General features: G+C 31.8%; 2 protein-coding genes across 3 annotated transcripts; one reads left to right on the plus strand and one right to left on the minus strand.

Annotated features, from left to right (window-relative positions):
• Positions 1 to 5,666: 5,666 nt before the first annotated feature.
• Positions 5,667 to 12,655, minus strand: LOC25495634 (phosphoglycerate kinase). 2 transcript variants are annotated; one of them, XM_013595860.3, is made up of 14 exons: positions 12,483 to 12,655; positions 11,193 to 11,365; positions 10,931 to 10,977; positions 9,641 to 9,905; positions 9,217 to 9,560; positions 8,819 to 9,104; positions 8,669 to 8,736; positions 7,920 to 8,171; positions 7,417 to 7,492; positions 7,244 to 7,320; positions 7,094 to 7,143; positions 6,929 to 7,013; positions 6,411 to 6,509; positions 5,667 to 6,029 (listed from the first exon to the last, which is right to left on the minus strand). In XM_013595860.3, the coding sequence occupies exons 1-14, from the start codon at positions 12,638 to 12,640 to the stop codon at positions 5,778 to 5,780; spliced, it is 2,232 nt and encodes a 743-aa protein (XP_013451314.2). In that variant the 5' UTR covers positions 12,641 to 12,655; the 3' UTR covers positions 5,667 to 5,777. The 2 variants fall into 2 exon arrangements, with proteins under 2 accessions (XP_013451314.2, XP_039682754.1); XM_039826820.1 differs by lacking the exon at positions 12,483 to 12,655 and adding an exon at positions 11,828 to 12,222.
• A 9,401-nt stretch (positions 12,656 to 22,056) lies between these two features.
• On the plus strand, positions 22,057 to 23,591 carry LOC25495635 (uncharacterized). Its single transcript, XM_013595861.3, has one exon. It carries the CDS (start codon positions 22,393 to 22,395, stop codon positions 23,146 to 23,148), a length of 756 nt encoding a protein of 251 aa, XP_013451315.1. The 5' UTR covers positions 22,057 to 22,392; the 3' UTR covers positions 23,149 to 23,591.
• Positions 23,592 to 26,403: the final 2,812 nt, after the last annotated feature.

A 26,403-nucleotide genomic window follows, 5' to 3' on the forward strand; every position in this document is an offset into this window, starting at 1 on the left:
TTCAATGACTTCAAGTTACACAAAAGAAACTCAACCTTCAATTTATCACGAACATAGTAGAGAATCTAAGCAATGAAATGACTATGAATCAGGATCAATTTAAAGCAAGTTAAGAAAACAAATGTTGAAATATAAATTGAAACCAATAAAAATGTCCTAAAGTACCTCAAGAGTATGTGAACAAATTGTCAATGATTCAATATTAGCAAGCTCAACCAACCAGTTGTGTAGAATTAATGAAGTTTGAGCAGATTTCTTCAAACTCCTATCATCAATATCAATATTTACATGCTTGACAGAACAGAGATTGTTCTTGCTTCCACATAGTTGCTTAACCAAAGGAATACCCTTGTAAACAAAGTTGCAAAGATTTGGAGTATTTAACTCGAAGTTGCAATATTCTATTATTAAATTGGCAAGTGTGACACTTGATATGCAGATGTTTTGTTTACCAAGAACCTTACAATATCGTAGGGTCAAACTATTCAACCTGTTAAATAATGTAAAAGGCTTGACACGGCCATCATCGCCCGCACGAAAGGCTAAGTAATGTAAAGACAAGTTGGTTAAAGCTGGAAAATTCAGAGAATTTGGAAATAATGTTTCTTGAGAATCAGAAAAAGAAAGGTTAAGAGATGTTAAAGTGTGACATGAAAAGAAGCTTGGCGGAAAGTAGTTGATATCACATTGGATGTCGATATGTAATCCCTTGACATTATGTGAAACAACATATTCGAAAATCCTTTCGATATTATGTGAAACAACATATTTGAAAGTCCTTATTTGGCTCTTTTTGTGCATGCCACACTCCCAATCACTCAAACATTGAAATTTGAAATCATGCAATATTGTTGATTCATCGCGTAGAGACAAAAATTGACCCACAAATTTGATGAAACATTTTAAATTCTTAAATTGTGAAGAACTTACTATAAGGTTTGAAAGGCGCTTCCAGAGATTCTTCCATCTAGTGGATAAAATGCAAGTTTGAACTGCGTGCTTGGTTTTTAACAAGGAGAGTATGTGAAGTAAAACACAATCGGGTAACTCACTCAATCTGTCTATAGTTTCACCATCGTCATGTTTTTCTCTTTTTACTTTCTTCAGTGGTGAACCCATTCTGCGGCAAGTTTTGAACATGCAAAGGAGAAAGAAATACAATGATTTATAGGGTTTAGCAAAAACTTTGATCGTGTGAATAAAACTAGACAGAATCTCTACCATGCATGATTTATATGGAAAACAAATATGGATAAAAATAGTTCTCCATCTTTATTTGTGATGCTAGTAGAAGTAGGGTTTTTCTCCAAAACAAAAAAAAAAGGTAGAAGTAGGGTTTCTCGGTTATAAAAAAGAAAGAAAAAAATAATAATAGGGTCTTAGTTGATGTAGGGTTTTGAGTTATAAAAAAAAAGAAAAAAGAAATAGGGTATACATAATTTTGGGCTGAATTTTTTTTCTTTCAATTTGATCCCTTCCTTTAAATCATCAATTAAAAAATTGGTTAAATCTCATTAAAATAGAAACAATGGACATCACTAGAAGTAGGAGTGTAACGGTTCGGTTTGGATCGATTTTTGGTCAAAAAAATATTCGAACCAATGAAATCTTCATTGGTTTGGATCGGTTTGGTTGATCGGTTTGTTTGAAAGTACTATTTAAAAAATTCATATTTTCACAAATTTGCATTTCATGCATACAACATACTCAAATATTTCATAGAACTTTGTTTTCCATGTACTCTGTTTTTCAAACTACTTTTTATAACTAACATGAAAAAACTAACAAGTGATGAACGATTCCAACGGTGATGAGGAGCAGTGGGTTAGGTGTGACTGACAGCTAGTGTTCTTTTAAATAGAAACGAAATGGACTGTGAGTGATGAGATGATTATGAGAGAAAATAAATGAATTAAGGAATATTTTATGTTGGACTTTAGTTTTGAGCTTAATCATAAGTGTTTGTGAGGAGAGATAATATTACTAAAATGGGGAGTGAGGTTAGCATCTGTTCGGTTCATTGGATCTCAAAATAAAAAACTGATAACCGAACCAAACTAGATCGGTTTAGGTTGGTTCGGTTCGATTTTGAACCAAACCAAACAAGGTTGGATACTTTTTCGGGTTGGTTCGGTTAGAGTTTTCGGTTTCATCGGTTTTGTCCGAAACACTTACACCCTGACTAGAAGGAATAATCCACAACAATATATTATGAACAATAATGGAAACTATATTAAAAATTTATTTAAAATAATATTGTCTTTTATTTTAATGTATTTTCTTTCATTTTTAACCTTCACTTAATTATTTTTCCATTTTATAATTCATTGTCAATAAAAATAGACATTAATTATAAAAAGAAAGTAAATAGGAATAGAAAGACAGACACTCTTTTTCTCAAAAAAAAATAAAATACAGGCACTTGTCTTTACACTATATAATATAAGGACAAAATCATTATCTTATGTTCTTTTCATATAGTTCTTAGGGTTTAATAAAAACAACTATAAAATGAAGATAAGTTAAAATTACTGGTGCAAGATTCAAAATTAAATTAAAACTATTTTAATTTATACTTTATCCTAAAAAAAGTTATACTATATATTTAATATTTTTTTATAGAACTTATTTTTCTTCTTCTCTACCCAATCAAATGTTGTATTAATTTTAAATTTGAATCAAAATTCCTGAATATAAATTTGAATCAAATTAAATATGATCTAATTCTAATTTAAATTTTAGTTCAAATCTAAAATAATTCTTAAACCAATATTAACAAATCAAATTGAAATAAATATAAATTAAATTATCCCCGTGAGCTTAGCTCAGTTGGTAGGGATATTGTATTTTATATGCAGGGGCTGGGGTTCGAACCCCAGACACCCCACTTCTCCACAATTAAACAGTGTGAGCTCTAGCCACTAGGCTACTTGACCAAAAAAAAAATATAAATTAAATTTGAATTTAAAATAAAATAAATATAAACCTTTAGATAAATATATATTTAGTTCAACTCTAAAATAATTCTTAAACCAATCTTAACAAATCAAATCTAAATAAATGTCAAATTCTAATTTTGATTTGTTATGTTTATGGATAAATTTACCATTAATAGTTCATATATTTTTCATCTTGTCAAAAAAAATTCATATATTTTTCAAATTTAAATCCACACCGTAATTAAAGAGATCAACAAAATTAAATATATTATTTTATTTTATTTTTGAGGTACGGCACGGTAGAAGCCCAAAAAAGAAAAAGAAAAAAAACTACTACGCAGTAGGTGGTTGGTGACAAATATTGGCATCCCAATCCAAACTCGAGAGCAATCAAATTTTCTTGTCATCCCATCTAATATGAGGAGTTCTTCATCTCATCGTGGTCGTTAGATCAATATCTAACTGCGTCTTGCCTTGGGTTTTACGGAGTCAGTTACAACAGCTGAAGTGCACTATTGGCCTTTGCGCCACACACAAGGTATGATCACAATTTACCATTTTTCGCACACATTTCCTTCCTCATCCTCTCACTTACTTGAGCATCAAAGTGGTAACCTATTTTGCAGGTTTCTTTCCTCTGGCGATGCTGGAGAATCTCTTCCTAATATCGGAGAACAACTTCTACCGCTTCGGAAATCATCTGGCATGAGCATTTTCACTAATTACTCGCTGTTTTAATCTACTTCATATCATTAGCACTAAAAGAACGAGAATTGTTTCACCGATTCCTTTAAATTGGATTGAATTCACCACTATTAGCGTTTTCTTTTACACTTTATGATGGTCGGAACTCTCTCAACTTGCTTTGAGACCACCTCCGCAGACACTTCCAGCACCGCCATAAGATTTTGTTCCGTAGTAAAAATCCTACAGGATCGTGTTAATCATGTTCTTTCTCTGGTTCAGGGAGAACGTTGTGTCACCATTCTTTCTCCATAGCACAAAGGCAATACTCTTCCCCTTCACAATACTCAACAAATCCATTTGTCGTCAACAATTTGACCTCCTTTATTTTCACCGCCTTTTGGTCAACAAGACATGCAAAATCATAATCAACAGGCGATGGAGTCGCTCGACGCTCCTAACCCGGATGATATGCTCGTGAATATCTTCAACCTACAATAGCAGCAAAATGTACGACTTGCACGAGTAGAGGAGAATCAAGACAACATTTCTACCAAAATCGTGACTGAGATCAAAGTTTCTTAACAAAATCAGCAAACTGCCATTGTGCTGAACGGGGTAGCTGATGTTGAGTTTAGACATGAAGTACATCGGGATCCATTACACAAAGTTCATTCTCACTGCCATAGCGGAGGATCTCCTCTACACGTCTCTGGTGGCAATAGTTGCACCCATACTTCCCCTCCTTGTAGTCGTCTAAGAAAGTCTTCCCCTTCACTTCATCACCAAAAAACACGGTGACACTCTTCTCGAGAAAGCTCGCTCCCGCCACTGATGGGACCATTTAGAAGGAAAATTGATGATTGGGACATTCCCAGATCCCTAGAGAAGCCCCCAAAGCTAGAATATTATGACAGATCCTGTGACCCCAACGAGCATGTCAAACATGTGGACAATTCCCTCGACTTCCAACAAGTAATGGGAGTCTTGAAGTGTAAGTTTTTCGTCCTCACATTGAATGGGGCAACAATGACCTAGTTCAAAGGGGATAACGGACAATTCCATTGATGTAGGACCTTATGTGAGGATTTCACGTCACACTTCATTGCCAAGAGGCGTCAGCCGAAAATCATGGCCTCCATCAGCTCTATAGTTCAAGGGAAGAATGAGATCCTTCACGAATATATTGAATGGTTCCCCATAACATTTCTAAATCACAGTCTAGCTTTCTTTCACTCAATACTATGATTCAACCTTTTCTACATATTAGCATGAGAGGTGCTAGCAACACTCTATTTTTAATACACCTCAACACTCACTCTTTTGTTGGATGAAATAATGTGGATCCCATACTTTAGAAATATTATAAAATAAAATAAAAACTATCCTATTTCTTATTTTATGATTCATGATAAGATCATTTGAATCATCCAAAATATATATTATCTTCATTTTCTCCCTTCAAATTTATCATTTTCAAAATCATTCTGACAACTCAAAATGTTAAATATGGCGTTCCATATATGAATTTGTATGATCTTAACCAAAATTAACAGTACCATTTATAGAAACTATGAATTTCTAGGCCTTTCTAAAAAAATATATACAAAGCTAACTTCAGTCATCTTTGACTCTTGTAGCTCAGCTTTGATTTCATTGGCATACTTTGTCAAATTGTCATGCATCCTTGGAGGAGAAATCTTTAAGTTTAGAGATCACATGCACATTATTGCACATTAAATTTGGCATCCCTTATTGTTAAAGGATGTTCAGCTCTCCAATGCTAGCTGGATGAATACTTCTTCAGATGAATTAACTAATCCATGTCTTCAAAGTTCATAAAAAAAAGTGAACCAGCTAATGTTACCTACAACACAACTACATGTCTATGTCAACTTGGCATGGATTGACTATGAGATTCTGCAAAAAAAAAATATCAATAACCCTAAGACTGACAATGAATCGATCCAACTCAGTTAGTTCAGACCTCGATCTGACATTTTTTTTTTTTTGAACTTGATTCATGAACAAAATGATCTAAACTTAAGCTGGAAATTGAGCTTGTTAAATTAATTAGCTGAACTGGAGCTATGTATAGTTCAATTTGATTGGTTCATGAACAAACTTGAAGTAAACCTTTGAACGGTTGATGAATTAAACAACTTTTTGAACTACATCATTTGAACATGAAACTTCACTTATTTCAGACAACTTAGAAAACATCATTCGGTACATAGGTGCCCCACGCTCTAAAACATGTTTTTCCCAATCTGACCTAATTCCAAATGGGTTTTCATCAAGCCAATCAGTTTGGCCATTCTCCAAAACAAGCTTACCCTTGCAATATCTTAAAAATTGTTCTTTCATTCTTATTGCTACCTCTTCGACATCGGATTGCAAAAAGACCTGTTCAATGTTGAGAATCTAATTAAGCTCATTATCCTTAAACTGAAAACTATTTAAAGAATACAAATTCGAGTAAGTCATCGCTCGACACAGCAAAGTATCACTAAACAACGAGCGACAGAATGAATGCAATACCAAAAACCAGTGTTGTCAATTGAAATAGCAGAAACTAGTTGCTTTTCAAATACTGGTATTTAACAATACTTTGTACTAAATAGTGTATCACAGAACAATAGCAATTTATTCAATTCCGCTATGTTATAGCGCTATAGAGCCGCTATAACTGCTATTTGACAACACTTCTGAAAACAACTATATTCCTCAAATGTGACGAGCAACTATATTCCTCAAAAGTGAAGAACTTCTTTAGAGTCTATTTACCTTTCCACCAGATGCAAGAAGATCCACCACTGCTTCAATTAAAGATCGCTGCAACATTCTCCATCTATGTTCTGGTTTATTGAAATCAGGATTTGGACACTGCACAAAAATAAAGGCAAAATGAAGATTAGGCTTTGGTAAATGATGGAGAATGGAAAATAATTACACGAAAAGTTTGTTTATCACAATGAATAAGTAAGGTTGAATAAGTGGTTGATGTTAACAAATAGGCAACTAAGAGAATAAATAGAGACTACTCAATATTTAATAGAGGCTTTTGCATTATGTTTTTGTCTCAGTTCTTGTATTTCATTAATACAAAGCTAAAGATTAGGAAGTTTCTTCAATAAAATTTAATTTCTGTTGAATAGATTTGATGCAGCTCTATCACAGGACTAAGATGCTGCATACTACTCGTGCAATGGTGGCAATGACATCAACCGAGACGTATACATGGCAGCACAAATGACAGAGATGAGAATGACAAAAGTCAAAATGTAATAAATTTTAGGCTTGACCTGTATTGATACAAGAACCAACTCTCCAGGGTAAGAAGAAACGATTGAACGAAATGTTGATGTTGCATTAGTAGCAATGAAGTGCCTGAAATAGATAAATCAAGAAAGCAAATCTTAGAAAGCTAAACAAAATAATGAAATTTGAAGTATGAACAACAACATTACCCATTCTTTATGTCAAACTGTTGAATCGAATCCAGACAGCGCAAAACAAGCTGAAAAAGATACTAATGGTTAACGTAAACAAATATAGATAAGTGAAGATTGCAGCAAAAATGGCTAGGAACAAGGCAGGCGATGTAACAAGTAAGGAACCTTTTCATTCATCTCCAAACCAAGAAAGTTCAAATCTTTCCTCCTTTTTGCCATTTCAAGGAGAAAAAGTCCATTGCCTGTCATGTAGTGTTTCAGAATTATGAGATGTGCACATAATAAACATTATTATATATACTCAAAAAAAAAACATTTTATGTAGAAAACAAAAGTACCACTTCCAATATCAACCACAAGAGATTGAGTTGCGTCAGAGTAAACGTTGTTCCAGTTGATTTTAAAAGGGTATGCCTGCAAAATATGACTACCATAAGATTGAATACATCAGCACAATTAACTAAAATACCAACATCAACAATTTACCAAAAAAGTTGGCCATCTACGAAAATTCTACTGGCATAAATTATACAGTTCAAGCACAGGAAGCATGCAGGATAGTTTACGCAAAATTCAAGATTTCCGGTGTTGTCAGTCACAGATATCGAAATATAACGGTTTGTTAAAATTTCGCTACGCTGCATTGTATATCGCCGCTATATCTGCAATTTGACAAAGTTTCGTACTAAAAAGTGTATCGCAGAAAGTAGGGATTTGCTCGAATTCTGCTATGCCATAGAGCTGTAGCGTCGCTATGGCCGCTATTTGACAACAGTGATGTTTTCATAACATATTGAATCATTATCGAGAAATATGGAGTAGAATAGTAATATAAACATACTCTATCAAGAGCCAAAACACCAGGGAGCTTTCTTCCTTTGAGAAATTCCCATACTACCGAAGCATTCTCTACCATATTTATAGTAGACAATGAACTTGTTTCTTGTCTCACAAGTTGACATGCTGTAGTCCCAACGACAGTTGTTTCACAGTTTCCTTGGCTTAATTTAACAAGAACTTTTGCCAATTTAGATGCTCCATTTGTGTGTTCACTTCGATCAGCGAATTTCACCGGACCAATCCAAATTATTTTCTGTAATTGATTCAAAGAATAAAGTTAGATGGTTCCTTTTGACTTTGTGAAATGGAAGGATAAACCATTATCTTAAAATGAAAATATTACTATGAATCAATTACAAATATCAGTGTTCAAATTCTGGTACGCTAGTGCTATAGCGGCTATAGCCACTATTTGACAACACATTGACTTTGTACTGAACAACACATTACAAAACAATAATCTGTTCAAATTTCGATACGACATTGGCTACATGCACAAATTCAAAGTAAAATCTCGATACGAATTTGACAACCATTTAGATGGTTGAAGCAGTTCAAATGTGTGGTTAATGACGTTTAAAATATCGGTTAATTGTATTCAAATGATAGTTAATGTGTTGCAACACATTGTTATATTCATTAACCAATCACCAAACTTAATTAACCACGTATTCGAACTCTTGCCGTCTAAATTTATAATCAAATTTTTCCATCAAAATAACACACCTTATAAATAAATTACTACAGTACCTTACAAATGGTAAGCATGGAACCTATTTCATCCAATGTTGCAGGTCCAAGGTCAACAGGCATCCAACCTAGATCAAAGTTAAAAATCGATCAAATTTTATTATCGGCTCAAGTTGATTGAAGCATTTATGAATTTGAAGAAAATCTCACCATCCAAAAGTCCACGAGAAGGAAAAACATGCAATTGTTTTGGATCAGTTTTATTCCTGCACAAAAAATCTTTTGGATACAATATTGTAACATTGTTATCGCGAGCAAGTCTCACTATGTCTTGAGCTTCGCTAAATGCCTTACGGACCACCAAATCAATAGGAACTGGTACTCCTAATGCATTCATTATTTGAAATGACATCATTCCAACAAAAACAAAACCCTGACATCTGGAGGCTAAAAACCGAAAGGAAGCTGCTTTCTTGGCGAGATTACCACCTCCAATCTGAATTTATGAGAAACAAATGGTGAATAACTGTATCGATACGAGAACTTGCAGATATCTTAAAGATTTTTTTCTGATAGTTGTAATCAATGCTATAGCAGAAGAGGCATACAATTGCTACATACGGTTTCTTGTTGGCTTCTGCTAAATTCTTCATGAGACGAAGCTTCTCCTCGAAGTGAAAACCAGCAACACAAGCATAGCAGATTCGAGTAACACCAACAGTTGATGCTAGAACTTTATGAGAGTTGGAGAAGGAGTCGTTGACAAAGATATCAACTCCTGAAGATAATTCTCTAGCATACTTCAAACAGTTAGCAACTTCGTCTTTGATATTATAAAGATTCTCAAGGAGAAAGATATTCTCTTTCTTGAGGCCTGTAATCTCTGATAACTTTTTACAAGAAACGCCTTGCAGTGGAACAACTTGTATTTGAAGAATTTCCGATAATAAATCTATAGCATAGAGATATTCACTTATTTAATATGAAAGCTCAAACAACTTGTTAATTTCAAGAAAGCCTTTAAGAATGTACCTGCAACCGATTTTGTGCGAAGTTCTGAAGTATTTGTTTTCCAATCACTGACCAGGATGACCTTTGCTCCGGCTTCATGTAAATATTTAATCGTAAACAGTGCATTGAAATCTGATTGATTCTTCTGGTTACACTCTTGCTTGAGTAATATGTTAGAATCAAATCTAACCATGACGACTTTTCCAAATAGCTCCTCCCTAGGAAATTCTCTAAGAGTTTGTATATGAGGAATACCATTCAACTCTCCTCCATTATCAATGTAAATCTAACAGTAAAACCGAAATATTTAGAGCCAGAACAAAAATATGCAGCTAATAACACATCATTTCATTAAGAATACATCAACTATGTTCAGCCGACAACGACGATCATTGCGATAACATATATTCTTACTGATTATACTATACAAAATTATTATTTGGGCATCAATTTAGGAAACCTAAATTCAACAACTTTTAAATGGTTAATGCAATTCGCACATGATTAATAATGTTTCAGCACAAGGTATGTTGACCTGTGCTTTTGCCACACATCATGACCAAGTCCAAAGGCCTTGCAGACAAGGGTGCGCATTAGGTATAGTCTTTGTATCAAAGCTGATATGACCCCAGGGTTGTGTTATCAATGGCAAATCGCCGAAAATACCGGTTTCTTCATATTCCAGTACGCTGTAGTGCTATAGCTGTTAGTTGACATTACTTTCTACTAAATCTTGTGTCGCAGAATAATAGCGGTTTGTTAAATTCAGTTATGCTATGGCGTGGCTATTTGACAGCACTGAGGCCAAGAGTTACATCTTTATCACCCTAGCCCTTCATAATTTAATTAAATCTCAAGACAAGGTATGATGATCTTGTGTAAGAAAAGAAAGTGTATGCATCCAAGTGAGAGTGACAACAATATTTCTTCCTATCCTAAAAGGTAAAATATCATAAACAAGGAACCTAAGATGCTAAGAAATGCGACAAAGATGACAGATTTCTTTCATATCCTCCTGAAACAATTGTATACTATAAGGCACTAAAGAGAAATCCATGATGACAGATAGAGTATGTGCCTAATATCCATACATGATGCATTTTCGTTCTTTCTACGCCCTCTCATTCCCATCTTCCGTGTTCTCACTTATCGGAGCAAAGAAATCAACCCTTAACACGCATCTTTATTATGTTGGATTTCAGAAAATGGAAAACCAAGTATTATTGCATTAATTATAAAGCCCTAAATCATACAAAGATAAAATATCAGAACATAAGACTGTAGCACAAAAAAGGCTATAAACTATATTACCTTATGGTTGAATGAGTTCACAACATGACTTGCTAACTCTCCGTTTCCTATCAAAAATAACATCAATTAAAATACAAAAATAGAGAACAGATAAAGAATAAAAAGAGGTAAAAAAATCATTATAGTTCCTGAATATGTGAGAGGCACTTGGGGATGTGTTGGCAATTTCAATACATTCAAGGACTATAATGACTGCACCATACACATTCAGGGACCAAAATGATTATTAACCCAAAAAAAAACATAAGTAAAGTAAAATAACCTTGCATAGCCAATAGGGCACCATTATATTTCTGAAATTTGGCAACTTTTGGAACATAAGAACATGATTTATGTTTAAGCAACTTGGGGCTGTCATAGAAACATGAAATGTTTAAGAAGACTTGTTCATGGAGAGTCTTCATAAGGTGAGCCATCAGATTCACGAGATTGAATCTGCAAGTATTGAGTTAAGAAGAATTACTTCACATTATCCACTCACTCTATGAGACAAGCATTTAGATAAAGAATCAACATTAATTATTTGTCACATAGTTTATTAGGCCTGTTCAAAAAACAAAAACAAAAAACACCAAAAAATTGAACTATGAGTGATAGTCCACGAACTGAACCAGACCAGTTTGGTCCAGTATGATTCGGTCTAACAATTCAGTTTGGTTTTTGGTTTTTTTTCAATCGCAGTATTCAATTTGGCTCGGTTTTCATTTTTCCAACAATTCTCTTGAAATTTTGAAATGGACCTAACTCAACCCTCACAAAACTGGTTTGTAACGTGAGGACTGAAGACTACCAGCCACTTAAAAACACATTTTTCAGACCATATGACATCTAACATAAAACTCTTAACAAGTCTTAAATATCAAATTAATAATGACAATTTGGTACAATTCGGCTCACATAGAATCAGTTCAGTTCAAAAATGTACACTTCAATTTTTTGTCAAGTAGTTCCAGTTTTGTTCCAAACCACATAAATGGTGTACCGAACCTTTACACCGGTTTCTGTTCGAGATAAACCACTAACAGTTCGGTTAAGTTTCACCAAACTGTTGTAAAGGTTCAATTTAGTTTGATTTCCTTCCTGAACCGAACCATGAACGGTCCTATCGGCTATTTTGGCGTTATACAGTTATATTGCAGCAAAATGTAAACAAACTGCAATTATTCGCAATAAAAAATATTGTCAATTAGCAACTATAGTGATGCTATATAGTTCTGTAGCGTAACGGAATTTGAACAAACTGCAATTGACAACACTGCACTATTCAAGAAAGACACACTCACACAACAGATACATTGAAAGTAACAAAAATATAAAATACTATGAACACAAACACCAGACACGATACAGACACATTGCATTTTGTCAACTTAACTTAAAAAATAAATGTTTAAAAAAAAACACAATATCTTTAAGGAAATTAGAGTATGGTAGAGAAATGAGAACAAAAATTTATAACAGTTAACTAACAAAGAAAAGATTATGATAACAATTTAAACACACTAAATTAAGTTCCTAGATAGTTAGTTACATGAAGAAACAAGAGATGTACCTTAAAATTTGGAACACATTTGTGTCTTGTTCACTGCAACACAGAACAAAGTGAAGTAGAAAGATTATGATAAAACCACGTGTATCATGTATGTTTGTGTTTGTTTCAAGAGAAGTTGGATAGAGTGAAGTGGAGAGGAGAAAGAGAGGACAAGTCATAATATGGGGACTTGCAATTATTTCTTTATCCTTGGGTTTTTTTTTTTTTTAATATTTATTTATTTCAACCGAAACTTACAATCACCTGTCCACCGAAGAGCATTTAGATGATATGGTAAAGATTGCGGTCATACTAAGTATAAATCCAACCTTGAGAATGCGATGGTGACATCTGCTGTGGTTATACTCGACTAGAGGATGCCCAATTTACACAACAACAAAAAACGAATAGCCACGTCTTTCTTAATTTTTTCTGATTCAACACATACACAGACCTCAGTAATCTTTGTTATGGAATTTGTGGAGCACACAAGATAAACTTGTTTTCCCTAAAAAAAAAAAAAAAGATAAACTTTTCTCTCCAATTTTTTTTTTACATGTGTAGTGGTCGGAGATTGAACTCATGACCACTTGTTTAAAATGTCCAAATCTCTTACTCCCTCCGTTATTAAATATACTTTTTTAGATACTTTTCGTATGATTCTAAACTAAAAATACTTTTTTTTGTTATAATAAACTTTGAGAAAAATATGAATTTGAGTAAATCATGGTTTATTTAGTTAATAACTATACAAAAAGCACATAAATAAATGCACTTAAGTTTCGTCCTTTTAAAATATTAGGATACTTATAATCTGTGAAGCCCGGATACGAGATACGATACGGATACGATACTGCACCGATACGAAAAAATTTCAAAAATCAAGATACGATACGGCTGGGATACGTTAATAAAAAAATTATATAATTAAATGTACAATATAATTATAACCATTTTTTAATATGCAAGTATTTTAACAAACACAAGAAACCAGGCTCGTAGCACATTAATATAAATATAAATAATATTGACGATTAAGAGAGTGATCATTAGTTAATTACATACACAATATATACCAAAAAGAGCACCATCAGTGCTATACATCAATGCTACACTATATCCAAAAGGAACTTGTTAGTGCTATACTATATCGATCCAAAAAAGAATCACTATATCCAAAAAAAAGAACACATCAGTACTAAGAGTTAACACTAACAAGTAACTAACATTTACATCTCCTCTCCTCCATTCCCATCATCAAGATACAAATCAACTTCCAAATCCGGTTCATCCAAAGACAACTCTGCTAACTCAATTCCAACACCATCAAGCGGTTCATGCGCATCTCCATTAATGTCCCACATTCTTGATTGTCCTTTCTTATATCCATCTTCTTTCCTTGACAATAGTCGAAGATTAATATGCACATAAACCAAATCTTCTACCCTTTTTGGATCCATTTTGTTTCTTTTTAAAGAATGGATAAAAGAGAAAGTACTCAAATTTCTCTCACAACAGGAGGAAGAACAAGGTTGCACAAGAAGCTTTAAAGCAAGCTTTTGGATAGTTCGACGGTGGCCAAAGTGGGTGGTGACCACTTTGGAAGAAAAAGTTGAAACCCTAATTTCTTAGTAAGGGAAAGATGCAATTGGTTGTGTGGTGTGGTGTGGGTCGTACTGGCACCAAAGAAAGATAAAGAAAATGTATATATATTATAGTAATATAATGTTTTTATTCTTATTTTTTACACCAAAAAAAAAACAGAAATCAAAATAATATAAAAAACACAAGTATCCGTGCGTATCGGGATGTATCGGATAATTATTTTTTTTAAAAATAAAATTTAATATTTGGATACTCTCCGGATACGTATCAGGAAGTATCAGGCAGGTATCGGTGCAGGATACGCAGGGGATACGGTACATCCATTTTGAAGTATCGGGGCTTCAGAGCTTATAATTCTTTTAAGAATTTGAGGGTGTGGCTGGCAAAATTTTGTGGTGAAGATAGCATTTTCCAGATGAAGAAAAAAAAGATGCATTACATGATGTTCAAACTAAATATAAAGGCCCAAGGTACGTCTAAGCCTATTCTGGGAATAACACACATCACACAAAAATCTCCCCCAATTTAATTTTTTTTTTTTAAGGAAAAACCTCCCAAAACTTGAATACCACGATTTTGTGTCATTTTCATCTTAAGTTAATCAAAGTCATCACATTTTAAATGTATTCAACTACTACACAAGATGTTATTATACATTTGTTCAAATCTTTATTAGTTGATTTGTGTTTTTTAGGTATTGTTCAAATTTAAGAATCTGAAATGTGTTCTTCATCATATGAATGCTCATGTAAACCACGTTAGGAGGAATAAGATGTCCATGATTTCCTCAACTAGACATGAGTACTAGAGGCAACACAAAGCCGACAAAGGTAGACCCTCTCGCGAGACACAACCTGAGCATGTCCTTGTGCCACAACCTGAGCTTGTGCATGAGGCAGGAAAAAAAATGTTCCAATTGACTTGTGTGAGTTAAAATTTCGAGTTATATTTTTTTTTATTGATTAAAGTGGTATATTGATCATTTTTACAACTGACTCTAAATGTATTTGAACTTTATATATTAAAATTATAAAACTAAATTCTTACCATTGAATTATCACCTCAAGTGTTAACTTTTCAATTTATCATATTGATGTGATCCATGAATATTTCAACATTATTATGATTCATATGCTCATTTCATTTACTTGCTTAGCAACCTATGCTCATTTCATATTACTAGCTATAGCGTCTTGGTAAATTCATGTAATTCTTTCCTTTTTTTTCTCAGTTCATATATTTAAATTTTTATTTTTTTATTTTTTTTGCGCATAAAACAATTTATCAACTTTTTTTGTGAAAGAGCAAGTTACGAATGCATAATGAAAATTAAGAAATGAAATAATTTTAGGAAAAATGATATAACTAAAAACAAAATTAATTTAAGGTTCAAGTTGAAATCGATGTTGTCATAGTTGATATGGATTATGTCGAAGATACAACAATTTAGGCAAGTTTGATCCTAGAAGGATCATTAGAGTTAAGGAAAGTCTTAGTTTAAAGAACTCTAACAAAGATACATATATATTATCAAGATTTTTTTTTCTTTTACGTTGACAAGGTCTTCACATCATGAACAACGAGATTCAAACTCAAGTATTTATGTGATCTAAACTAAATTTTTATCAATTGAATCTACTTAGTTGTCTTAATAGATTTTTATACATTTGTCATTGAGAAAGAAAAAAAATCGATCTTATAAGATGACCAAACTTTTCACTCGAATACATTGTAACTAGAGTTATAGCCTAGAATTTCATAATTAGTATTTAGTACGTTATACCTATATAATTTCATATAAAACAAAATTGGGTGGTTCTCTCTGAATTTACATGAGTTGTGTCTCGCTTAATTTAAACTTATTTTTAAAAGAAGAATCTCATAGCCTTCTCTACACTTGCAACCAAAAATCTTCATCTGTATGTTCCAAAATATCAAATCTATCAATCTAGATCTAAGGAAAAAAAAAATCATCAATACTTTGCCACAAAAAAACCATACTAAGCTGTCGAGACTATGACCATATAAACTATAAGAGGATGCTTTTTTTTATAATTCATATAAGAGTTTTGCTAGAAAATATTTCTTTTATCAAGTTATTCTATAAGTATTTATTAAAAGACACCAACTAATTTTTATGAAGGTGTAAAGTTATGACTAAAAGGTGAAAATCACACCTTAAGGTGTGGTTTGCTAAAAGACACCTTCATGAGTGGCTTCTAGCAAAACCCTTTATATAAAACCTTTTTTTTTTCTAAAATATATATATATATATATGAGGGAGGATATTTTGACTCCAAGAGCAAGTGTAATAGCTTACTTCAAATCTTAACCTTTAATTTCAATTTTGATTAATGGCTTAAATTAAATGATATGGTATGCTTTAATTCCATTTTCTATTGTAGTCAACACTTATCATCACAAAATAAGAAAACAATAAATGTCTTTTAATTGATTGATTTTGTTTTTCTTCACCCATTGTTTTTTTTTGTTTTCATGCTAAAAGAATTTTCGAAGGCTAACAACAATTAATTTTTTTTTATGAGGAAAGGTCAACAGCAAAACTTAAAATCCTTTCCTTGAAATAAAAATATCAAGATTTACTCATTCTATTTGATAGCCAAAATCTGCTGGGTGGATTACTAAGTAATTTACATTTTAATATTGAATGATGATTTTTTTTTTTTGGACAAGAATGTTGAATGATGATGTTAACTATGAAATGTCTTCGTGAGTGTTGGTAATGTTAATATTTTCAAACGAAAACAAAGCCACATGAGAGTGCCATCAAACACTGTTTTTTCTTTGTGAGGCTCCGAAAAATATAGAATGAGTGAATTTTTTTTCTTTTTTTGTAAGGAATAGAATGAGTGAATCTTGAAATTTTTATTTTAAGGAAAGGATTTTAAGTTTTGCTCTTAACCCTCAAAAAATTCTTTTAGCATGAAACCAAAAAATGTAATGGGAGAAGGAAAAAATCAATCGATTAATAGATATTTATTATTTTGTGGTAATAAGTGTTGACTATAATACAAAATTGAATTAAAGTCTACCATATCAATTAATCTAAGTCATTAATTAAAATTGGAATTAAATGTCAAGATTTGAAGTAAGTTATTAAACTTACTCTTGGAGTCAAAATATCCCATATATATATATATATATATATATATATATAACCCTTTTTCTTATCCTTTTGAGCCTATCCTCAATACCTTTAAATCAAGTACATAACTCGTTCATGCATTGATGTTCCCCAATTAGCTAGAATTTCCATCATGCCTTACGTGTAAGGTACTAAATATTCTATCAGACATCACACACTCTTGTTTTCAGAAACCATGTCCCACTATATGCTTTGGTAGCAGGCAATCCAAAGCATTTTATTCAATGTCTTATGACTTTGGTTGAAGATGTGATGTTCAACTCATTTGTGTGGTTCAGTATGATACAATTAAACGATTCTTTGTATCATGTTATTTCTGAATCAAATAATAAAATGCTCATGAAAAGTATCCCTATATGCTAAACTATGTTAATTAATTAGACGATATTCTCTCAAAATGTAGATATATTCCATCCTTCTACTCTATTTTAATTTTGAAAAATGTTAAATGGCAAGCATTTCTCAAAGTCTAGATAAAGCATTTCTACGTAATGTTTGACTTCATATTTATCATGCTGTTCTGTCTTAGATGAAATAGTTGATATTGATCAACATATAAATGAAAGTGTTTACGAACCCAATGTCTTAAGATTTTGATTGAAGCTATAATGTTGAGCTCATTTGTATAGTTGCTCTTAATTCAATTATAAACAATTTGTTGTATCCTATTACTTTTGAATCAAATGGCAAATTAGTATCGCTAACGTTAGACTATGTTAAAGAAGTACAAGATATTTTCTCAATATCTAGTCATATTATATCTTTCCACTCTATTTTCAATTTAGAGAATGTTAAGAGACAAACTAACAAAGTTTCTCATAAATTAAATAAATCATCACTATGTAAAGTTTGACTTCATATCTATCATACGGCTCTTACGTTTTTGTTAGCATTTTTCTTAATAAAATTAAATAGTCATTCAGTTAAAAAAAAAAAAATGATTCTTCTTTCATTATTGTTATTTTTTTTTTTGACTGAATGACTCTTTAATATATAAAATAATTCTTTTACATACATCTATCCAATAGTTTAAATTGAATAACTTTTCTACCAAAAAAAAAAAAAAATTGAATAACTTTGAACACACTGCAGAATAAAATTCCAAACCATTGATTAATTATGCAACTGATGCATGATTGCCAATCTGTTATAAGGTCCCACTTTCTTTCCTTCCAAATTCATCTTCCCATGACACAAGACAATTAGAGCTTTCAGATTGGTATCAGAGATTTTACTCGTACCAACCATTTTTGCTTATTATTTGTGTCTAAACAATTCCAAAATGCATCTCTAAAAAAAAACCTAAATAACAAGTACAGCAATATACTACTCCCACATCCCATAATAACTTTCATATGAATAAAATAATGTCTCAAAATAATTGTTATTTTCAGTTTTTGAATTTAATACTAGTTCCATATTTTAATTATTATACCTTCTAATTATTTATGTGTTACTTTCAATTTATTGTTGCACAATTTATATTTATAATAATGGGAATCAACCAATGATTAATATGCTTCATAAAAATAGTTTGATAATTATATCATTGGTCTTATTTGATATTCCTTCATGGTATATATATGGTGTCTGATTTTTGTGTGTCAAACAATATCTCTCAGGTGCCATTTAATTTGGGAAAGGAGAGTTCTTTCCCACCATGGGAAAGTTGATCATCTCCATTAGATTAAATGAGGAACATATTCTTATCATACTCTCTCAACCAGATTATTTTTTTATACTATCTTTCACACTCTCATGTCCCCACACACCCATGTGAAAGATAATATAAAAAAATAATCTAGTGGTTGAGAGAGTATGATAGAAATATATTCCTCATTTAATCTAATGGATATGATCAACTTTCCCATGATGGAAAAGAACTCTACTTTCTCAAATTAAATGGCACCTATCTCTCACCATTTATAATGTGCTTATCAGTGTGTAGATGTATGGGAAGAAGCAGGGAAGGGACAGTAAAAGATCTGAGGATGGGGTCCACCTGTGTATGATTGGTCCATGATTCTAGCACATGATAACTAAATGTCATTGGCTTTTCTATTTGTAGTTTTTCTTCACATGGCAACTGCCCTTGACATTGAAGTGAAACCTATTTTATAAATTTAAGGAAATGCCAATCAGAGATACCGGTTAAGAAAGTAAATGCCGTAGATATTGTATTAGAAATTTTGTAATCAATTTTTTTTAAATAAAATCATTTTTAATTTAAGATTTTAACTTTTAATTTTCTTAACCAATATCCTGATCAGCAATGAAAGAGAAAGAGTAGACAAGAATGAGGTGTTTTTTTTGTTTTAGTCTCTAACATAATGGACCCGGTATGGTTGGGAGATTGACTTGGAAATAGGAACTGATATAGATCTCACAATGAACATCTATTTTCCAGCACAATGCTCCACTATATATGTAATTTAATTTGTAGTATGATTTTCAGTGTCTTTATGTTTCCTAATTATTTCCATCTACTCAATTATTATTACTACTTATTTTTGTGTAAACCCTTTAGTTCTCAATAGAAAGAGGTATTCATAATCGAAACTAGAGGTAAGTAAAGTCGACTAAGATTCAAACCCGGTTAACTATTATAACTATTATGTACAATAGTATTAATTTTTTGTTACAACCGCACACTTATAACAATTTACAATGGATATGCCAATAATAACGTGATGAATTTTCTGTTTGCATCTTGATTTTAGTTTGACATTATCGATTTTCATACATAATTTTTTCACTTTGCGTGAATGGAGCACTTCATTGGATCAATAGACAATTATCAAAACACGGAACTTCTTTTCTCATCACTACATGTGTTAACTTGGAAAAAAATACATTTTTTTTTTATCTTCTAAATAAGTAAACCTAAAAAAAATATCCAATCTGAAATAAACTTTTAGATGGGTGTGGTTTTTAAGAAATTAAGGGGGTAAAATAGCTTCCCAAAGCTAACCGAAATCGAAGATCAATTCCATAGGGGATTTTCTTTCTCCATCCTCTTGGCTTCCCGCGTGCTCTATAACACGTTAAAAACACCCTACAATATTTCTTATTTCATAATCTGAACCAGGTGAGAAGGATAGGAAGAAAAAAAACCTCATTTCATACGACTAACATCTTTGGTCATCTAGATCTAGGATTGGGTCTAAAATCCAACAAGACTGACTTGCTACGCCTAATGGGAAAATCCAAAAGATTCTAGTATAAGGTTACATGTTTCATATCTAAGAATATTTCAGATTATTCCTCTGTTATCAAATCACAACATGAAGGCGAGATTCTCAAGATATCTCAATAGAGCATCAATTTATATTATTGTGGACATATATCTATAGAAATTTGATGATAGTTTGAGTGAGACAAGTACTTAATTATTCATTTGTATGACATGTTTGATTGAGTGCAATCGATTTGTTCTCTACATTTGTAAAGTTTTATGCATCTGAGTTTTCTTTAATTTATGGATAATGTTAGTCGTGCCTTCGAGGCACTTGTTAAGAAAGCAAATGTATTAAGTATTGCATAAAAATTTGTATTGTCAACTCCTCAAAAATATAAAAAAAAATGTTATTTTTATTTTAATTTTTTTTTTTTTAGGTTCTTTAACCGGTGCTTCTGAGGGCACCGGTTAACATGACCCTTAATTTATTTATTGTTATATTGTGGGAGAGTCCACAATTTTACAAGTAGTTCGAGATGTTACACTAGTGATATTTTGTACGTTAAAATAAGTTACATTATCAAATGGGAGATACTTAAATAAATAATTGTCTAATGATTTATATTAAGAGTGTTGTGTTCAATATCATTCATAATGAGTTGAACATTCAATGATTTAAAAATTCAAAATCATGTTGCAGACAAAGAATTAGATATATTTGAATAAGGTATGTAATACAGTTTTAATTTAATATTAATAAAACAAAACTGTTGGTTCTCTCAAAAAAAAAAAAAAACTGTTGGAGGAGTTAGAGCCTTGTTTCTATCGCCATGACTCATTCATACCAAATAGCAATACTTGCAATTCATTTAATTGGATGTATTTGAATTTAATGATTTTAACAAATTCGTCTTTTTTTTTAAGAATTAACAAATGTGTCTTATGATACTTACCAAAAAAAAAAAAAGTGTCATATGATACTCTAGTTTTGAAAAAGTATTCTCAACTTACTCAACAAGATTGTATATTCATAAAGAAGGACAATTGTTCTTCTAACCAACTAACATAACAAATAATCAACACAACATATATAAACGTGACCAACATAGTATGACATAAATGATAAATATTTAAATTCCTTAATTATTTGATTTAGGGTTCGATCTCTAGCCGATGCGCACGGAGAAACGTTTGTTGGGAGGGATTAACCTAATAAATGAATTTCAATTAATTCAAGAGTAGTATATATAATATTATACGGATGATACTTTTGGTTTACCAAACAAAACGTGGAAGAATGATTTTCTAGATATCAAAATATGATGTCAAAGATAATGTATTTTTTTGTGTATTTTTGAAATACATGTAAATTGTAGACGATAAGAGGAAAAAAAAGGACAAATATAAACATATTTGGCATCCCTAATGATGTTCAAATAGTCAAACTATTGGTGACACTGTCTAATTTCATTTCATCCCAAGTCAAATAAGTTACAAACATTTCATTGTTTTTTCTACATATTCTATTCTTGGGAATTGGTGCGATTTTTATATTTCATTCTTAGTAATTATATATATATATATATATATATATATATATATATATATATATATATATGTATGTCTTGGTAGTCAATTTGATTTTTCTTAACTACTGGTTTGGTTATTGAATAAGTCTTCACAATTTAAACACATATCTCACTGCCAACCTCCCCAAACAAACCAACTTTCAAACTTCTCCAAAAGCACTCACTATATTCATTTCCAAACCAACCTTTGAAACTTTCTCCATATGCCATAATCTTTTTCTCTCAATCTCATCATCCCTTTCAAATTTTTCTTCCAACTCTTTATTTCACCTTTGATTATAAATTTGAATAAACTAAATTGACTCACTTTTTGGCTACCAACTTTTGAGTTTTGCTTTTTAAACCCTCTATTGTTCATTTTCAATTTCTTAATCTCTTTTTTAGTTGAATGAAATGGTTGTTGAAATTACAATGAGTCCTAGAATTTCATTTTCACATGATTTCTCTCAACAAGGTGTAATACCAATTGAAAAACACCCTTTAAGATCAAATTCATCTAATATGAATTCAAGCATTGATTTTGATTTTTGTGTCAATGAAACTTCAGAGCTTGAATCATCTTCAGCTGATGAGCTTTTTTCACATGGTATTATTCTTCCAACTGAGCTCAAGAAGAAGAAAATAAATGTTCCTTTGAAGCAACCAACAATTCAACCTACACCCCCTCAAAATTTTGCATTACCACCACTTTATGCAAATGGAAGCAAAAATTCTTCCAAGAAAATGATCACAAAAGATGTGAAAGAGTTGAATAATATTGATGAAGTGGATGAGAAGCATAGTTCAAATTCTAAGTCATTTTGGGGGTTCAAGAGAAGTAGTAGTTGTGGAAGTGGATATGGTAGAAGTTTATGTCCTTTGCCACTTCTTTCTAAAAGCAATTCAACAGGTTCATCAACAAGTGTTAAGAGGATGCTATCAAAGGAAGGTTCTAATGTTAAGCAAAATTCAAAGAAAAATTCTTCCATTACAAGGTCCTCTAATTCCTTTGGTTCAAACAATCATCAAAAGGCTCCAATAAAGAGGTGTCATGGTGGAGCTTATGCTAATAATGTTAGGGTTAGTCCTGTTTTGAATGTTCCTTATTCAAACCTTTTTGGTTTTGGTTCAATCTTCTCCAACAATAGAGATAAGAGTAAGAAGAAGTAACCAATCGCGGTTGACAATGGCTCAGATGATTAGACCTTCCACCCATATCGACCATGACTTGAATTCTAGTTCGAAATTTCGTAGTTAGTAGGTTATAAGTAAATTCCATTGTAAATTTTCAATTAGGCTTGTGGTAAGTAATTTTACTAATTTGCAAAAAAAAAAAAAATAGTTGTTATCTATATTTTTTTTTTTGTCTTAGATGAAGTGGTAACTGTAAGGTCCCGGGTTCGAACTCGGGTCAAGACGTCCAACTTTACAATTTTGGCATTTGTCAATTGAGCTAGGACTTCTTTACGTTATCTATTTTAAATTGTACTAGTTTTGCAAATTGGTGGGGTCTATATTTTATTTTTTTAGTTTCTATGGTTTGCCTTGTGATATGGAAAATTAGGTGTTGCTTGTATAAGTTAAAGTTTTGAAAGGTAAATTGTTTGCATCAAGAAGACAAAGTGATAAGAAAAAGATGTTTGTGAATGGGATGGACAAATAATGATGTAATTCAAGCACATGATTTAGGGGGCCTAAAATGTCAGGTAAAATTAATGTTGCTTTCATGGGTTGTCCTTTGTTATTGTTTTTTCCTTTTACTTTTGTTCTTTGGTCACACAAACAAAGTGTAATTACATTTATTTTGCTTTCTAATTTTCTCTTTTTTTTTTGTTGTACTTATTTTCCGTGTGTTTTCTCCTATTGTGTATATGAACAAGAGATTAAATAAACATAAATATTACTAGTTGCGGAGTTATAATTGAGAAATGATTTGGTTCTTGTAATGATAAATTTCTTGACTTAGAATTAGAGTTTATCTGAAGTGGTATATAAAATTGTTTTACAAATTGGACTTAAACAAATGGTTCAACTTGTTAAATCGAGAATCGGTAAGTTTGCCAAATGATTGTACTGCGATCTGATCAACCAGTTCTTATGTTTTCCATCTCAACTAAAATGTATTTTCTTTTAATTATATGATCGATGGTCCATGGTTTTTTTTCTTTCAAGAAGCACATGTGGAGTAGACTTTTCCACTACCCACATGACTTGAAAAACAAAAGTTGAAATTGATATCTCCAAGCCAATGCAAAGATGTGTAATTGGTTGGATATCAGTGATGTTCTTGAGGTTACTACAAATAAACCAAGTGCATCATTATAAAAATAAAATAAAATAAAATTAAGGCTGTGTTTGATAATGGTAAATCAAATGGTGTACATGATCGGCAAAAGCTACAAGTTATAGCTTATCACATAAAAATTTTAGAAGCAAAAATACCAATACAGTAATTACATCAAATTCATCGTTCATGCACTTTGATTTAGACATCCAAATATCCATTCTACCCATTAGGAAAAAAAATAAAGAGAAAATTATATGTTGAATGATGTAAATGGTTAGAAAATGAAGTTATTTTTAGTTTGAAGGACATGAAATCAAAAGAGATGATTTTTACATTAAAAGTGTTGCAATTTTTACATTGAAAAATATTTCTTTCGATCTTAATTATAAATAACATTTGATTTTTTAGAATTATTGATATTTCATCTATATTACATATCAAATACATTAGTTATTCAATGAATTATCAATATAAATTGTGTTTTCATATAAACTTGAAAAATAATATCCAAAATATCTATCTTAAAAAAATTACAGTAATCTACTTTCCATCGACTTTCTCAGCACAAAGCTATGAAATCCATTTCTACTGAATCCACCGTTATTGAAAGCATTTGAAGGGTATATATGATAGGGAAGTCAAAGTCCATAGTCATACGTACCCATATTTGAATCTGCATGATCAATAGTCAAAGAGAGAAAAACTATAGTACACATAATACATGGTCTACCAATAGTCAAATATTCTGTTAAAAAATAATAGCCAATATTGTCGTTGTTCAAAAACCAGACAGGCATGTTCCAAGTTCGATGCAGCAAACCTCCACGTGTTTTACTTTTTGACCATTGATTTTTTTTTTATGTTCTTCATATATTTGTGACAAAAATTTAAGAGAATTAAAAGGAAAGGTCCCTATATTTATAGGGACCAAAAATACATTTATCTTAACGAAATATAGATATTATGGTTGGTGTGTTTGTTTTTTTTTTTTTTTAGGGATTTTAATGGAGGTTGGATTCCTTACGTATTAAGGTTGATGGTTTGGGTCTGTACTCGGCAGTAGAGGCTTTCTCGTATGCTTTTGTGGCTTCTAGGGCCTAATCTTGGACGTGACAATATCATATTTTAAGAGAAAGTGAGATGAGTGGTATGAACTCTGATTTAGACAATGTCATGGATGGTCTTTGTGGTGCGATTCTAGATTGTCACTAAAGTAGTTTTAGTAGTAAGGACTTCGTCCCTCCTAAAGCACAACATGTTTTGGTGAATGCTTTTTTAGTAAAATTGATCAAGATATGGAAGTGAAGTTTGATATGACCACAAGACAGAAAGTAGTTCTTGGGTGTTGGCAAGAAGAACATGCTCAGGATTTTCTTCTAGCTATCTCAATTGATGGGTTAGATCAACATATGTCACACGTAGAGTACCACACTATTCTTCGATATCGCTTAATGATTCCATTACTTTTTATTGATGAGATGTGCCCTGTTTGCCATAAGGCGTGTCTAGATACTTTTCGAGGGCATGTAGTTCATTGTAAGAACTTTATTTGCTTCAAATACATGCATAACTTTGTTAGGGATGTCCTTTTTGATATATTCATGTTGGCATGAGTATTTGTGAAGAAGGAGGCGCCTGTGAACTTCTTGTCTGACCAACTTGATGAAAGATCGACCCTTAGGCCAATAGATATTATTGTGTACGGGTGGGTAGGAGGAAAATATACATGTGTGAATTTGACTATGGTTTCATCACTTGGGAGATTGGAGACTAGAGCTTTTATGTTGGCCAAACATGAGAAATCGAGTTCAAACAATCAACATGTTTTTATCATTTGTGTTTGACACTTTTGGCTTCATCGCACTAAAGATCGTTGACCTTTTACATAAATTTCAAAGAGTCATGCATAGCAACATTATGTCTCCTAGATCAATGAATGTTGTATTTACAAGGATTATCTTTGCAATTCAAAAAGGCTTGGCGGTGCATCTTATTACTCACTTGCCTTCTACTCATGTCTAACTTTTTTGTATATATATATATATATATATATATATATATATATATATATATATATAAAGGATTATAGATATGGAGACATTTGCAACTGCAGCGTTTGTTTGCATCTAAGTTATTAT

The sequence above is a fragment of the Medicago truncatula genome, chromosome 6 (genome assembly GCF_003473485.1).
Source record: "Medicago truncatula cultivar Jemalong A17 chromosome 6, MtrunA17r5.0-ANR, whole genome shotgun sequence".
NCBI lineage: Eukaryota > Viridiplantae > Streptophyta > Magnoliopsida > Fabales > Fabaceae > Medicago > Medicago truncatula.

Bases quoted from the DNA above. Each gene is read 5' to 3' on its own strand.
- LOC25495634 (XM_013595860.3), bottom strand. From the start codon at position 12,640: ATGACTTGTCCTCTCTTTCTCCTCTCCACTTCACTCTATCCAACTTCT. The intron at 9,105-9,216 runs GTATGCCTCTTC...TCATAAATTCAG, and splicing joins AGAAACCGTATGTAGCAATT to ATTGGAGGTGGTAATCTCGC. The intron at 7,144-7,243 runs GTTCCTTACTTG...TATCTTTTTCAG, and splicing joins GTTTGGAGATGAATGAAAAG to CTTGTTTTGCGCTGTCTGGA.
- LOC25495635 (XM_013595861.3), top strand. From the start codon at position 22,393: ATGGTTGTTGAAATTACAATGAGTCCTAGAATTTCATTTTCACATGAT.